General features: G+C 38.4%; 1 protein-coding gene across 1 annotated transcript in view; it reads right to left on the bottom strand.

Annotated features, from left to right (window-relative positions):
• Nucleotides 1–15,664, bottom strand: part of Kcnh8 (potassium voltage-gated channel subfamily H member 8) — a 390,818-nt gene that overhangs the window by 82,242 nt on the left and 292,912 nt on the right. Inside the window, exons 8-9 of the mRNA XM_070018387.1 lie at nt 12,711–12,908; nt 88–287 (exon numbers count right to left, since the gene is read on the bottom strand). Coding sequence (XP_069874488.1) covers nt 88–287; nt 12,711–12,908 — 398 coding nt within the window. The remainder of the gene's footprint in view (nt 1–87; nt 288–12,710; nt 12,909–15,664) is intronic.

Genomic DNA, 15,664 nt, shown 5'->3' with positions numbered 1-15,664 from the left:
ACCTGGTTCCTACATTAGAGTATTTGGCTTTTACCTTAGAATATGTGCTTTCTGTCTGTAAATGGCGATGTAAGAAACAGACATTACCTCATTGGAATCTATTCCATTGTTGACTGACCAGGTTGTTTGAAAATACTCGAGCATCCGCTGCTTGAGCTGCTGGGGCAGGTGATGGACACGGATAAAGTCTTTCAGATCCTTGGTTCTGGTATGATAGAGTGACCACCGGGAGTACATCCTCTGTATGATTGCTGTCACATTTCCAAACACCAAGGCATGCATCAAGGCTAGAGGGAACATCACCACATATAACATGTGAGAAATAACACGGATGCCGCTCTTTACCCACACCCCACACATGTATATTCTATGTATATTAGAGCACAGCAGAATGGGCTTAGGTGACCAGTTGGTATGTTATTTGAGTATGAGCACTTAGTCTACAGAGTACATCATAAAGCAGTCATTTTGCTCTCACCTGACTTGAAAGATTCTAAATACAATTTAAAAGCAATACTATATGTTGGGCACTGGTGGCTTAAACCTGTAATCCTAAACTCAGGAGGCTGAGATTTGAGGGTTGCTGTTTGAAGCCTGCCTGGGCAGGTAACGCTGTGAGACTCTTATTTCCAATGAACGAATAAAAACCTAGATGTGGAGCAGTGGCTCAAGTGATAGAATCCTAACCTTGAGCAAAAGAGCTCAGGGACAGCACCCAGACCCCCTGAATTCAAGCCCCAGGACACACACACACACACACACACACACACACACACACACACACACACACACACACACACACACACACACACACACAGAGTAATAATATTCAAAATTGAGTACATTGTCTCACATTTGCTGGCAGCTGCTGGCTGTCATTCTGGAAGGAAAAATTTCATTCATTTGTTTATTTATTTACTACTGAGACTTGAACTCAGGATCCACTTGGCTTTTAGCTCAAGTCTAAAATATGTGGAGCTACATAGTTGAACTTGTTTTTTTGAGGGGGGAGGAGGTGGTTTATTGGAGATAACAAGTCTCATGGATTTTCTTGCCTGGGCTAGCTTGGAACTGAGATACTCAAATCTCTATCTCTTGAGTAGCGAGTATTAGAGGTGTGAGCCACTAGTGCCCAGCTAACAAGATTTTATTTTGATCTCCATTCATACCAGTATTGTTTTAAAATTGTATATAATCTAACAGTTGTACAATAGTTATACAATTGCTTCAACGGTTCTGTCGAATAAGCTATGAATTTATAGTTTTATAATTATTTTATGGTACTAACAGATAGGTTATTTTAAGATGGTAATTACAGATAGGTTTATTTTTAAAATGTAAACCTATCATAATTAATAGACTTTTGCAGAGGTTTTTAGTTTCACCTCCCACATGTCATCTTTTTAAGTTTGATTTTAGGACTGGGATCTAGCTAAGTGCTAGAGCATTTGCCTAGCATGTACAGGAGCATGGGTTCCATCCCTACGGCTGCAAAAGTAAATAAGTTTTAGACTATTCCTAGTAATTATTGTAATTATTTTACTCCAAATATGGATGGAATTGTTAGAAATTAGTCTGAAGGTAAAATGAATACAGCTTCAATCTTTAATCCTACCCCAGCTATGCAGTCCCTTTAAAGGAGACGATAGAAAATTCTAGGCCATTCAAGGCCTGGAATACACAGAGAAACCAGATATTCTGTGTCATCATTGTTGAAATCTGTGGAATAGCCAGCATAGGGCATATATTTGCAATTTGTGAGTCAGATGGTATTGATAAATATCCTACCATTCCACTGAGGCTTGTCATTCTTAAACACATCACCAGAGTGTTATGAGCGAAGAGACTGTTTACCAGAATTTGGGAGTGGATGGGTAGTATGCATAGGTATTTCTTCTGGAGAAAAGTAGAGCTAAAGGATGGATCTCACTTTCAGGAAGGAACTACTCTGGGGAAGAGCTGTAACCTAAAGCCTGGAAGACCAGGCAAGATTTTGCCCTCCATAATCACTAGCAGAATGAGCTGGAATAGTGTATGCAGATGCTGGAAAATGACCCAAATAGTCATGGACTTGGCTAGGGCTGAAACAGAAAGAAGTAGAGAGCCAGGGGTTACTTATATTTATTACTCTAAGTGATAACCAGATTTTAGGCCCTCTCTTGATCCTGGGGCAGGATTGGCCAAGAGATAAGAAGCTCAAGGATTACCTGTTCCAGTAGTTTTTGGCTAAAGAACTTTTATTGTTGAGGTGTTGAGGTTTGAACTCAGGGCCTTGCTCTAACCAGGAAGGTGCTCTAACACTTGAGACATGATCCCAGTAATAGTTTTTGCTTTAAGAAGAGACTGAATGTTTAATGGTTACATCTGCTATGATCTATCAACTGTGTTAAAACGTACTTGGCATTAAAATGGACATATTAGTGCAAATGTGTCAACAGGTTAATTCATTTACCTTCTGGATATTTCAGGGAAGCTCAATTCAATTCTGTTTTGCTTTGTTTTATCGTATTTTACTGGAAATGATCAAACACCACTTATACAAATTCCATTTTAATCCAATACTGGAATTAAAATTATCTAACATATTGTATATCATCATTTCTCTTCGAAATAATGGCTATTGTGCCTATAAAGTCAGGCTTTACAAGGGACATCAATATTCTGAAAATTTTACTAGCATGAAATGCATTTAAGGGTCTATACACAAGAGGTCGTATAATGTTGCCAAGAGGATCAGATATGACTAGATTTGAATTCTTGTTGTGTGAATTTATCAAGTTATATACAATAGGCTGGCCTTATTTGTGGATTTTTGATCAAGTGCTGTCAACAATACTAACAGATAAAAAAGAAATTTCAGTCAGCGCCGGTGGTTCATGTCTGTAATCCTAGCTACTCAGGAGACTGAGATCTGAGGATTTCCCTTTGAAGCCAGCCAAGGCTGGAAAGTCCGTGAGACTCTTATCTCCAATTAACTACCAGAAAACCGGAAGTGGTCCTGTGGCTCAAGTGGTAGAACACTTGCCTTGAGATGAAGAGCTGAGGGACAGGGCCCAGGCCCAGAGTTCAAGCCCCACGACTGACCAAATAACTCAATCAATAAATCTCAAAAACAAAAATTTTAATTCCTGCCTGCATTACACGGCTTGGTGGGAAGCCGCTCTTGGCAGTTCTGTGTCATCTTCAGTATGTCAGTATGTTTAAATCTTGACATGATCTTCTGAATGTTTTCCCTAGCCTCAATTTTGTGAAGCTCTGCTTCTCAAATACTCTGTCTTGCAAGGTAAAACCTGAATGTGCTTCATTCAAGCAATGGAGTGAAAATTTGAGTTTTGTTGAAAGGAAGCATGTTTTTAGTGGAAGTTGAGTGATGTTATGAGGGAAAATGAATCAAGCATCCACATCCTCAGTACAACATGAAACTGCATCCTGAGTATGCATGATTTTCCTCAATGGTAGCATTCTGGGAACCACACACCTACAGATGCCAAGGTAGCAAGGTTCTGCTGCAATCTCATCACATGGACTAATTTTACTTATATATCTTAAAGGGACATGTTAGTATCTTACTCATATGACTGTTTTGATATTCAAACTCTGTGTATGTGTGTGTGTATGAGTGTTTGAAATGTTTGACACAATCCATGGAGTAACACTTGGGAAAAAGACTATGATTTAATTTTTTCTTTTTCATATTTCAACTAGTTAAGATCTCAGTGGAAATAAATTCTTGGTAAAAAGAACTGAAGATATATTCAATTAGTACATGCTACATACAAGTACATGTACAAATACATTGCTACCTGGTGTTCAAGTATAGTTTCCCAGACAGTCAAAAGTAGCCCAAGGAAAGAAAAAAATACATATATACACACACACACACACACACACACACACACACACACACACACACACACATATATACATATATATATACACACACAGACACACTCACTTATCTTTTATATATATATATATATACATATATATATATATATATATATATCTTAGTAATTTAAAGTTGCCTGGTTCTTTGTGGATTCTAACTATAGTATCATTCTTCTGTATGGTTTTACAAGCACAATCCTGATGCTACTTCAATATTTTTATTTGGAAGAGGAAACCTCTTTTTATGAAAAACACTCACCAAAGAATTGATTTGACTCCAAGTCAAAGAAATTAAATACCAATTTCAGACTGTGTTAATGTGCTTTTGGAAGCCCTACCATCTTTAACAGTATGTAATAGTCTTTTCATGGAGATTAAAATGAGTACTGAGAACAATTTTATTTCATTTATTTGAACACTGGTTTCCTTAATTATTTGTATGATTTTCACTTTGCTTTGCTTAATTATAATGTGTAAAGCACTTAAAGTAAGAGAAGTAATATGTTCAGATCATTTAGCACCTTAATTGTACATTATCAATAAAATGAATTACTGGATTAATTGTAGCATTCATAAGTGGTGTTGTAAAGTACCAGTCTATGTCTGAGTCACCATAATTTCAAAGTCTCATTTCAGCATAAGAATCTACTTCTAATTTAAGGAGTTATTTTTATAAACTGACTCTCATAGGATTTCTTTTATTTTTCGAAGTTATTATGTCCTTTCTGTCACTGATTTTCATTTTTTCCTTGGCAAAGAGTATATGTAACTGTCAGGCCCAATCATTCTATCTGCTGTGAAAGTTTGACTTGAGAACTTCTGTATCCAGGTCACTTTAGAAATTATCACTCACTTTCCCTTCATTCCTGGCAAAATTGATGTATCTAATTCCCAAGTGCTAGACCTGCTGAGTATGTGGGAGGCGCTTTTCCTTCGTGTGGGAGTTTTGCATAAAATGCTTTTTTTGGTGAAATCTCATCTCAGTATCAGGTCTTTGAAGGAAACTTAACCATTGAGAGCTCTAAGAAAGAAGGCAGATATCACATGAAAAAGAGCATCTCTGTAAGATTTCCTGGATTGTATCTTCCCTTTCCCTTCTCCTTTCCATCTCTGTTTTCTTTTCTGGATGTGGGTATAACATTATTGCTGACTTCTTTAACCAACTATTTTGCTATGACTTCAGACTCTCTGCATAGGCTAGTTTCTCCTGATATAAATGGACACCAGAGCTCAGGTGTGGGGTAATCTTAGAAGCCTTTCTCCCTCCTCCCACTGGAAACTTCCATTTTTGTTATATCAGGTGGTAGAATACAAATGGCAGAGGAAACAAAGTAAGAATGCTTTCTCAAGGATGAATTTAAATATCAAAGCAAAGGCATCTTAAAGAGGGTATGAATTTATAGACAGTGTAGCTCATATGAGTCCAATAATATTATGTCAGCTGGTATGTGTAAGGTCGGTAGACCCAAGGCAGGATTTGACTGTTTCATGACAATATTCATTTAAACTGGATATGTCGCAAGTGATCAGCCATCTACAGCAGGAAGCTTGATCTAATCTCTAAGGTTGGGTTATGTTCCTGTCAATTCTGTCAGTTGGGGCAAACTCCTTAGAGGACTATATGCAGTCTCTACTAAATACAATAGAAGACCACTTCAGTTAGGAGAAAAAGTTCTCAATATATTTTGCTTGATAGCATAAAGGATGTCTGTCTGTCTGTCATCTAAAAAGCTTGTATGTGTAAGAACACTGAAAATGTTATCTTCTACTGATGGAATTATGTGTAATTTTTGCATACTTAAGTATTTTCTCAATATGTATTACAAGAGGAAAAGTGTATAAAGAGAAACCATTATCTGGTTAAATGTCTTCTCTATTACTCAGATGTGAATTCCCAGAAGGGTTGAATTTTATTCATTTGTTTCCCAAGTGTCTATCACAGTTGATATATGTGTCATAACTATTTATGGAACTAAAATGAACCCTTAGTAGCTTGACATTGTCTTTTAAAAGTTTTATAATAGTAAGCCAGTAGTATAGAAAATTTAAAACGAACAGTTCAGCTTCAAACACATTGGTCCACCTCCAGCCCTCTTCCCAGTCTTCAAAATGATGTATTTCAGATCCTCTTGTGGTTATTGCCAACATTTTAGATAACATGATTTTCCTCTAGTTGCTTGACTCATTATTATTAACACACACCTAAATCAACCTGGTATGATAGGCAAAAATCTGTCTATTACTTTGTTTCTCATTGTTCATATAATGTTATTTGTTATGAATTTGCAAGGTCAAATCAGTGTCAAAGAGCCACCTAGAGAAAGCTATGCAAATACTAAGTGAGATTTCTCATAGAAAACACAGATAGGGCATCACCTCCCAAAGGAATAACCAGATCACAAATAGCATCCCAGAAGGCTCCCCCATTTTCCAGTCAAGAAAGTCCAGACAAGAAAGTCCATGAGACTCTTATCTTCAATAAACCACTAGAAAACCTGAAGTGGCACTGTGGCTCAAGTGGTAGAGATCTGCCCTTGAGCTGAAGAGCTGAGGTACAGTGCCCAGGCCCAGAGTTCAAGCCCCACAACTGACAAAAAAAAAAAAAAGGGAGAGAGAGAGAGATTGTTCACTTATTCACATACTGTACACTTCTCTCTTGAGTAATTGTCTTACAGATTACAGCTTATTTATTACCCTATCAATGAGCTTCTTTATTTATTTTTTGGTGCCAGTCCTGGGGCTTGAACTCAGGGCCTGCACATTGTCCTTGAGCTTCTTTGCTTGCTCAAAGCTAGCACTCTACCACTTGAGCCACAGCTCCACTTCTGTCTTTTTTTATGTGTGGGGGGGTAGTTTAGTGTAAATAAGAGTTTCACAGACTTCCTGTCTGGGCTGACTTAGAACCATGATCCTCAGATCTCAGCCTCCTGAGTAACTAGATTACAGGCGTGAGCCACCAGTGTCCAGCTTGATGGGCATTCTTTAACTGATTACATTCTTCTATTAACTGGACATTTCCTGTTGGTATTCTTAAAATAATTCTTCTATAGGCATCTATATATACACTTTTTAATATATATAAATTTGCATTTCCATTGATTATAAACTCAGAAGTGGAACTGTTGGGTCAGAAATAGAGGTATACCAATTGCTTATTGCATAGGACTATAATGAAGCCTATCAACATGAATTCCAAGATATGGAATAAGGGGTTCTTATTATGTCCTGTATGTAGTTTTTTGTTTTCTTTTTCATTTCTCTTAGTTTTATGTACCTTGTGTCTTGTATATAACATTAATTGATATGTGGAAGGGAAATGGAATCACAGAAACAGCAGGACAAAGAATGGACCAATGAAATATTGGTACTCATTTGATACTATGTGGGATAAGAACCTTACAACTTGTTGGGGAGGGGACTAAAGAGTGGTAAGCGGGAGAAAATGAAGGATGGTGTAACCATGATTAAAAAGAAATGTACTATTACTTATGTAAGTGTAACCCCTTTGCTCATCACCTTTTCAATAAAAATTTTTTTAAAAAGAAATAGACATACGTTCAGATTTGGTAGATGTTGGCAAAAATCACTGCATCAATTTAATTGATACAGCCATTAACAATACAGGAGAAATCAAAGGTTTTAATAGCCTCACAAACATAGAGGGTTTCCAGTGTTTTTAAATATATCGTTCTGCTAAGCATATAATGGTACCTAATATCATCTTCTTCTATGTTTATTCATGTATTAAAAGATTCATTTTTTGAAGTGCTTTTGCAAGGTTTTATCCTTTTTTTGGCGGGGGGGAGGTGGAATTCCCTATGAGTAATTCCCCTTTTCCTCTCCCCTTCCTTCTCCTTCTCTTTCTCCTCCTCCCCCTCTTCTTCCTCCTCTTCCTGTCATTCCTTTTCTTCTTCCTCATCTTCCTCCTCTTCCTGTCATTCCTTTTCTTCTTCCTCCTCCACTTCTCTCTCTTCCTCCTCCTCTTTCTCTTTCTCTTCTCCCTCCTCCCTCTTCCAGGGCTATGTGCTTGCTAGTCAGGTGCTCTACTACCTAAGCATGTCTCCAGTAACTTCTTGAAATACACTAGATAAGTTAAACAAATGTTTGTGAACATAACTGCCTATCCTGTGGTTAGACTTCCCTTGCTTTTAATATTGTCTTTGATAAAGGGAACTTCTACAATTCAACTGCTCATTCGTTTACTTTATGGCTAGGGCATTTGGGCTGTGCTTCTGTAACCTTTGCTTATCCCAAGGTTAAGAAGATATTTTTTGGAAAGAATCTCAATTGCTGTTGTCTAGTTTTAGATCTCTTTCTCCCATTTCAGTACTCTTCATATTTCATAATTACAGGCATTTATATGGAAGCGCTATAGCATCCTAAAATGGATTTTTAATAAATAAAAAACAAATCCCGTATAATCTCTAAGGAAACTTGGAGGGAGAGTATGTTCTAGAGTACTCCCAGATTGGTCCACTCAGTGTGTTTCTACATATTTATCTTCACAGACTTCTTTGTGCCTTTGCCCTAGGTAATTATCTAGGGTTTAAGCAGTCGCGTTCTCTTTTAATACTGATGTCCACTACTGCATCTCTACCAATGGAACCTTCATCATCCCTATGTGAGAATTTCTAATAAGATTCCCTAGACTTAAAAATGTCCCTTTAGGGCTTGGATGTGGCTTAGTGGTAGAGTGCTTGTCTTGCATGCATGAAGACCTGGGTTCGATTCCCCAGTACCACATAAACAGAAAAGGCTGGAAGTGATGCTATGGCTCAAGTGGTAGAGTGCTAGCCTTGTGCAAAAGAAGCCCAGGAACAGTGCCCAGGCCTTGAGTTCAAGCCCCAAGACTGGCAAAAAAAAAAAGAACCAAAAGTGTTCCTTTATAGCCAGGCTCTGGTGGCTCATGCCTATAATCTTAGCTACTCAGGAGGCTGACATCTCTGGATCCTGGTTTGAAGCCACCCCAAGCAGGAAAGTCTGTGAGACTCTTATCTCCCTCCAACTAACCACTCAAAAACTGAAAGTGGTGCTGTGGCTCAAGTAGTAGAGCACTAGCCTTTACCACAAAGAGGCTCAGGAACAGCACCTAGGCCCTGAATTCAAGCCCCACAATGGACACACACACACACACACACACACACACACACACACACACACACACACACAAACACACACACAAGTCCCTTTATAAACAAAATTGTGAGGTAGGCACTGGTAGCTCATGTTTGTAATCCTGGCTCAGGATCTAGCTTATTTAGAAGTGATGTCAGCTCAGAAGGCTGAGATCAGAAGAGTACAGTTGAAAGCCAGCCTGGACAGAACAGACTGTGAGACTCTGATTTCCAATTTATCAGAAGAAAACTGGAAGTGGATGGGTAGCTGAAGTGAATGCCAACCTTGAGCAAAAATGCCAAGCAAGAGTAGGAGGTCCCAGTATTGGCCACACACATACAGACACAGACACAGATACACATACACATATCGCTAACATATAACAAATTGGATTTGCAAGAACTTTGCCAGGTCTTAGGGAGACTTTTTTTTTTTCTTTTATCAGTTGTGGGGCTTGAACTCTGGGCCTGAACACTGTCCCTGAACTCTTCAGCTCAAGGCAAGCACTCTACTACTTGTGTCACAGCACCACTTACTTCTGGTTTTCTGGTGGTTAACTGAAGATAGAAGTCTCATGGATTTTTCTGTCCGGGTTGTCTTTGAACTGTGATCCTCAGCTCTCAGCCTCCTGAATAGCTATGATTACAGGTGTGAGCCACTGATGCTCAACAAGTCTTAATCTTTTAAACTCAGTCTTCCTCTGCTTCTCGACACATTTACCTTGGTATATTAGTATCTCTGTCTTATAGTGTTATTAAAATTAAATAAGCAAAGTGCTCAATATTGTGAGTTTTTATAATTACTTCTCAGTGTTATTAATATTAAGTTGTAGGCAGCATTTCTCCTGGCCTTGGTTAATGTTTCACAATAATACAGAATTAATTCCCTTATAAACACAAATTTTAGAAAGCCTTAATAAATTCAAGTTACTAAGATGCCATTTGGCCTTCAAAAGCAAGTATTTTCTAAGCACTGCTCAAACCACCTAAAGAGTCCATGCCATCAACAAATGAACACTTACATTGCACCAGGAAATTTGCTCCATAAATACTGAACAAAGAACTGGCAAAGAGACATTACCAGATCATGTCTCACTTCTTTTGGCCTTGTGACCAGAATAGCCCTTCCCATCATGATCGTCAGGAAACAGTCTGCCTTAACACTTCCTGATCAAGGTCCACTCACCACTCACTAGGGTAGCTGGATCAATAGAGAAAAAAATCTCAATTATCTAACAGATTGCTCAAATACCAAATTGCTGGGCTTATGCCTATTTGAAGCAATTTGAGCATTTCGCCAAATTTCTATCAGGAGTAGGAAAAAAAAACCATGGGCAAATATTAAATGAGTATAGATTGCATTTATTTGCAAAATACAGGCCCTTCAGGAGAGTGGAAATTATGTAAGTCATAATATTGGATATGAAACAGCCATCACAGGGTCTGGCACATTGTAGCTCTTCAGAAAACAAGAGTTCCTGTTCTCAGCTCTTTGGACTCTTACTGCTAGCTCAGCATCAGCCAAGAGCCTGTTAAAATTGCTACAATCCCAGCTTGCTACTTTAGCAACTGTGTTGCAGCTCTGCCTTTCCAAGAAATTGTCTGGGTCCTGGCACTCCTTTCTTTCACTACTTCTTAACGTTCATCTACCATTTATAAGCTTTTTTTTTTTTTTTTATTGTGAGAATACCGTACAGGGGGTTACAATTACATGGGCAAGATAACGAATACATTTCTTATCAAGCATTGTTGCCTCCTCTTTGTTTCCCCTTCCCATCCCTTCCCATACTCCCCCCACCCCCCACCAGATCCTCCCCCCCCCACCAAAGTTGTAAAGTTGTTTTTGGACATAATGACTTGTACATCTCATTGTTGCAATGGGTCCACCTGTATCCCTAGTTAAACGATTTGTTTTTTTCCCTTCCCATCCACAAATTATATTAACCAAATACAGTGAAATCAGGGGTTATACTGTGGGGGAGGGACATACAAAGAAACAAAGAAATCATCTTAGCATTTATAAGCTTTATGAGGGAATGTTTGTTTTTATACTTTGATCTCTCAATGGGTGCCAGAGGACACATTGCTTAAGTCCTACACGTGGCTCCCACTACACAAGCCATCCCTTATTATAGGTTCAAAACTCCAAGTAGTGTCTTGGATTTAGGCCACTAAGAGCATCTGGAGAGATAGCCTTAGGGAGTAGGAATTGTGAGGGCATAAAATACTAATAGAACTCTGGTCTATTAGAAAAATGCTTATTCAATCCAGGCAGATGTCCACATCGACTCCTACTTTAAGATAGTAGTCTTGACATTCAGTAGATGCCCTCTATACCTTAAGTTCAAATTCTGACATATTTACTTATAGGCCAAATGGTTTTGGAATCATTTCTTTCATCTCTCAAGCTTGAGATGAGTCATTAAAAAAATATATAGTTAACAACATTTTCATTTCTGTATCAGTTAGAAGGTTCAGAAAAACAAAAATATTCTAAATATTTCAACAGTGGGGATTTTTATGGAGACTGCATTTCTCTGATGTGTTGGAGGGCTGATGAGCACAAAGGGAACACAGACGTAAAATGGACACAATAAACTAAGAAAGTGCTCCCCTTAAGTGTGGACATCAGACATAGGTGCCCAGCAGAAGAGGTGTGAGAACCCTCGAGAAGCCAGTTTTGACACTGGCATTGGTACTCCCAAAGAGAGGAAAAGATCTCTCAGGATGAAGGGTGGGGCCCAGAAGCTTGCCATTTTTTCCCTTTTTTTCTTTCCTGCCAATCTCCCTCTGGTGCCACCTACTGGCAGAAGTAAGTAAAGTCAGCTAGCAAAGAAGAACGGTTTGTAGAGTCAAATACCAACATTTCAAAGCAAGTATAGAAGAGTAGGTTTAGAGCTCAGAGAAAATACCACCATACCCTGTTTGTTAAATGGGACAATAATAATGTCAGGTTCATAAACTTGCATTCAGAATTACTTATTGAACTGGGTACTGATGACTGCTGTAATCCTAGTTAGGAGGCTGAGATATGAGGATCACTGTTCAAAACAAAGCCAGCACCAGCAAAGCTCATGAAACTCTTATCTTCAGTTAACCAGCAAAAAGCTGAGAATGGAGCTGTGACTCTCTGTCTCTGTCTCTGTCTCTCTCTCACACACATACACAGAATTATTATGGTATTGGGTTAAATCACTTAGTATAGAGAATAGAGTATAAAATGAATTCATAATTATTATTTATAATTCACTGGAGTTTTTAGTCTTTAATTTTACTTTGACTTTTAACCAAATGATATACTGAATATCCTCAGCTTACTACACTACTATTAATAAAACTTGATAATGCTTACCTATTTGGGACTCTAAAATACAGTTTTAAATATATCCTTGCAATTCAGACAGAGGTAACTCACAATCACAGGAGGTAAACACTATGTTAAGGAAACAAAGGGCTTGCCCTTTGAAAATCAACCATCAGGTGTTTATTCATCTGCCCAGAAAAAGAAATGGAACTGATTAACATCCAGGGCTTTCATTGCTAATCTATACACACATTAAAATGCTTGTCACTGGTTTCCTAATTAGTGCTTTTAGAGACTTCCCGTGTCAACCAATTTGGCTCCATTGTGTTTTAAGGCAGAGCACACAGAACAGCAAGTTTGACAGCCTCCAGTTTCTTTCCTGGGTATGGAAGATGTTCCCTTACCACCAATGAGCATGGTGCATATGGAGAAGATCTTCTCGGCATCTGTGTTGGCGGAGACGTTCCCAAAGCCAACACTGGTGAGGCTGCTCAGGGTGAAGTACAGGGCAGCAATGTAGGCGCTGCGGATGGAGGGGCCACCCAGGGTGTTGTTCCCATAGTATGGAGACTCCAGTCTCTTTCCCAACTCATGGAGCCAACCTGAAATGGAGGAAAGATTGCAACATTAGAACAGTTAATGTCCAGAATTAGCACACGTGGGTAATGATAAAGGAACATTTACAGATGTCATCATTTCTTCAAGGGAAAGAAGGAAGAGAGTTCAAAGGAAATCAAAAGCCAGGGACTCTCTATTGTTGCTATGAACACAAAAGCATCACTCTTAGGCAGGCTGCCCTCAGTATTACACAGAAGAGCCAAGTAAGCCTTTGACAGTGGATTGGTGGTTAAAGCAATTTGTGATCACCCCAACATGAGGGGTCAATGGAAGACATTGAAACAGGGGATGCTTGCTGCTTTCAGTCACTGGGAGTGAAATACACACTAGGCCCATTAAACTAGTCTCCATTGACATTTTAAGAAACACAACAGTTGGGTGGTATTTTCATGTTATCTCTTGCAATGTTAGGGATAGAATCCAGGGCCTTGCTGATGTCTGGCAAGTGTCCTACCAGTAGGCTACATCCCCAGTCTAATAGGCATTTAAAAACCCTACATGATACCTGGGTACTGGTGGCTCACTCCTGTAATCCTCAGCTACTCAGGAGGCTGAGATCTGAGGATCAGGGTTTGAAGCCAGCCCAAGCAGGAAAGTCTGTAAGACTCATCTCCAATTAACCACCAGAAAATGGGAAGTGGTGCTGTCGTTCAAGTGGTAGAACGCTTGCCTTGAGCTGAAGAGCTGAGGGACAGGGCCCAGGCCCAGAGTTCAAGCCCCAAGACCAAAAACAAAAACAAAAACAAAAACAAAAACCCTCCATGTTAAATATCAATAACATCAATAGCCTTCAAATAGGTAAGACAGGCTCTATTTCCATTCTGTAAAGCCCTTCTCCATGTTGTTGATTTGGACTGACATCTAGTTATCTTATAAGTGTTACCTAATCATTCAGGAATCCTTTCTGTAACCTCATTCCTCATTTAGAGTGAATGTAAGGTGGGGGGGAGGGGCTTATAAAAGATACTGTAATAGATAGCACTAGGTACTACTATAGTAATAGATACCATGATAGATCTGGATAACGGTTAAAACAGTTGTATGATACCCATATGCAAACATGTCTAATTTTTATTTAAATAAATGTTTCAAATATGTCTAGTTTATTGTATATTAGTTATACCATCATATGTTTATTTTTAAAAATCTATATTCATAGAGATGGAAGCATAGTGGATGTATTATCAAAAACAATGGCATTACTTAGAAAAGAAACACAACACAGAGAACACTTTAAGATTCTTCAGCAGAAATGTTTACCTATTAACCTGTGATATGTTAAAATTACAGTATTTTATAGTTCTCTTCCTCTCTGCATGTAATATATATGTAAGGTTCATGCTACCTTTATAGTGGATATTATTCACAAGCCACTTTCTTATTTTTATTAGAAAGTAGTGGTTTGTGAATAATCTACACTATATATCCATATATAATATATATCCATACATTCTTTCATTTAATAGCTGCCAGGCACAGATAGCCATTTCTTTTTTTATATAATTTTTAAAAATCTTTAAGTAGTCATGCAAAGGAGTTTCAATTAAGCACATCAGTTTATTGAACAATGCAACTTGAACAGTGTCACTCTCTCATATGAACTTTAAAAAAAAGTAAAAGTAAAGATCATTCTGGTAAGTCTGTCTTGGTCAGAAAGCATGTGTGATGGTTTGTGATACTGTCCATCCTTGCCTGTCATCTTCTTATTCTTTGTTACTCCCCCCTTTAAAAATGATCTCTGAGATAGTTGTAAAACACAGGTATCATTTAACAAAGCAGTATGTGCATACGGTTCATCTTGACCTGTGTCACTCCCTTCCCAATCTCACCCCCCTTTGACCTAGACATTTCTTTTTTATTTTTATACTTTTTTATTGTAAAAATACTGTACAGAGGGGTTACAGTTACATGAGCAAGGCCATGAGTACATTTCCTGTCAAGCATTGTTACTGCCTCCTTTGTTTTTCCCCTACCATCCTTTCCCTCCCACCTCCACAACTACACTTGCCATTTCTTTTTTAAAGCAGTGATAATACTTGAAAAAGTTACAGGTTATGAAGCTGTGCTAGGTCATTAAAATGTAAATTTGAAGCATTCTAGAATCCTTGGAGACCCAGTAGAAATGCTTAGCAGTGAGTGTTATACCTGATCCATCTTCTGTCTCTACAGAAATACTTCAGTACCTTTAGCTTGCACTGGGAACCTTTAAATAGCTTGGTAAGCAGAGACTTTCTGACCACACCCTTCCACTTCCACTATGAGGGTGGAGAAGGTGAGGCCAGGACTGAGAAATTACCTGTGTAACAAGTTCCCAGGTGATACTGGTGTGATTAGACAACACTGAAGAAGCACTACTCTGTATCAAGGGCGTCTCCCAGCTGTCTGTACCTGAGCTTTAGAAAACACACTGCCCAGGTTCAGCCTCCAGAATCCAAATTTCTGCTGTCATGACCGGATGTTGATATGTTGTAAAAGTCCCCCAGAAGAATGTAATGTGATCAGAGGGCTTAGAACTACTGTATTCTAAGCATTAGCAAAGTACATTAGTTCATAAAGTGAATGTGCTAATAAATATACTAAGTAATAAATGGTCTTAGCTTTGGATTTAGATATAGGCAAATGCATTTGTAAATTTGTCTTTGATTTTTTATGTATAAGGCTTAATAAATGCATCTTTTTTAGAGTAGCATTGGATTTGAACTCAGGGCCTTGTATCTGCTAGGCAGGTACTCTACCACTT

This window comes from Dipodomys merriami, unplaced genomic scaffold, assembly GCF_024711535.1.
Source record: "Dipodomys merriami isolate MVZ:Mamm:240054 unplaced genomic scaffold, mDipMer1.0.p SCAF_13, whole genome shotgun sequence".
Taxonomy (NCBI): domain Eukaryota; kingdom Metazoa; phylum Chordata; class Mammalia; order Rodentia; family Heteromyidae; genus Dipodomys; species Dipodomys merriami.
This window is presented reverse-complemented; position numbering and strand designations above follow the sequence as displayed.